The 1,575-nt window shown below is 57.7% G+C and overlaps 1 protein-coding gene across 1 annotated transcript in view; it reads left to right on the top strand.

Moving 5' to 3' along the window:
- GATAD2A (GATA zinc finger domain containing 2A) overlaps window positions 1-1,575 on the top strand; it is an 80,836-nt gene that overhangs the window by 77,194 nt on the left and 2,067 nt on the right. The window contains exon 13 of the mRNA XM_010847253.1: window positions 80-275. Coding sequence (XP_010845555.1) covers window positions 80-275 — 196 coding nt within the window. The remainder of the gene's footprint in view (window positions 1-79; window positions 276-1,575) is intronic.

The raw sequence follows: 1,575 nt of genomic DNA, 5'->3' as shown, positions 1-1,575 counted from the left end.
AAGGAGAGGCTGCGCTGAGCACCGTGCCCTCCGCGGCCCCCTTCCCTGTGTGAGCTGTGGCCCTCTCTCTCCCCCACAGGCCTCCAGCCAGCTGTCCCGGGGCTCGTCCACAACGCCCCGAGGCATCCTGCACACATTCAGCCAGTCGCCCAAACTGCAGAACGCAGCCTCGGCCACCACCCTCGTCGGCAGGACGGGCAGACATTCTGAGAGGGCCGTGAGCGCTGGCAAGGGCAGCACCACCTCCAACTGGAAGAAGGCGCCCCTGAGTACAGGTGGGCGGCCCTGGAGGGGCTCAGCGGGGACCTCCCCAGGGGCGGGCCCTTCTCGTCCTTACTTTTAACAGAGGCATGCACACGCCCAGGTTGTGGTGCCAGGGTCCTGAACCTGTACTTGCTTTCTTAAGAGCAGCTGCCTCTGAGACTACAGCCTCACCTCTCTGTTTGCTGAATAGGACACCCTGAACTAGTGGTAGCCCTGGATAAATGCTAATCACACTTGGTATCTCCACCCCCATACCTAGACTCTCAGCTCTTGACCCAAAATGTGGGACAGAACCAGTTCAGGCAGTGCCTGTCACAGCCCTCCTCCTTCCTGCCACAGAGAATGTTTGTTTCTGCTGCTACAGCGTACCTTTCACGGTGTGCTGACCCGGTGTCCTTCATGCCCCACTCTGTGGGAAAGTCCTGCCCGCTTGGGCAGGTCAGATGGTACAAAGTGCAGGATAGAAGGAGGCAGGAGGAGAGGGCCCCTGGGGAGGTGGGCAGCAGAGCCCTGTGAGGAGCAAGCATCTGAGACTCAGCTTGGGGAGGCGGAGACCCCTGGTGGCTGCGCCCGTCTGCCACAGCTCCCCCTTCCCAGGGTTGTCCTCTGGCCGCCCCCCACACCACTTTCCTGCTTTTCCTTACTCTTGTGCTCGCCTTGAGATGAATGTTAAATATCTCTTGTGTCCATCAGTAATTGGAAAGTGAAGTCTCGGCACAGAGGGCTGAGACGAGGAGAAGGGTGAGAGCTCTCTCCCATCTCCCTCCCCAGCCCACCGCCAGGTCCCTGTAGGAAGAAGAGGCGCCATCATGAGAGTCCATCTCAATAGTCAGAACTGGGAGAGGACTGTCAGTGGAAACACAGCACAGAAAAGCCGGCTGTGCGTGCGGCTGACCTCGAGTTAGAAACACGCCCAAAGAGCAGAGCCTGCTGGAGGGTGGGGAGGGGTCATCCAACTGCAGCAGAATCCAGCTCTCCTGGAGAGCAGAGAGCATTTGTGAACATGCCAGACCGATGGCAGCAAAAAACTCATAGGCTGGTCAGAAAGTTTGGGGGGGGGGGAATTTTGAAAGTATATGGGAAAAGTCACACAGGAGACTACGTATGTGTGCACAGTGGTAGCACCCATGGGAAAAGTGCGCACTACAGGTAGCGTTTGAAGCAGAACATGAGGGCATAAATAGTTGCTCTCTTCAAATACTTGTACGACTAGATACGAAAGTGTCATGGCTTAGGAGCGGCACTCCTGGTTGCCCTGGGTTTCTGGATGGTGGTTTGAGGAAAGCTGGGCAGGACCTGGCAGGACCTCCG

The sequence above is a fragment of the Bison bison genome, unplaced genomic scaffold (genome assembly GCF_000754665.1).
Source record: "Bison bison bison isolate TAMUID 2011002044 unplaced genomic scaffold, Bison_UMD1.0 scf7180017864248, whole genome shotgun sequence".
NCBI classification, from domain to species: domain Eukaryota; kingdom Metazoa; phylum Chordata; class Mammalia; order Artiodactyla; family Bovidae; genus Bison; species Bison bison.
This window is presented reverse-complemented; position numbering and strand designations above follow the sequence as displayed.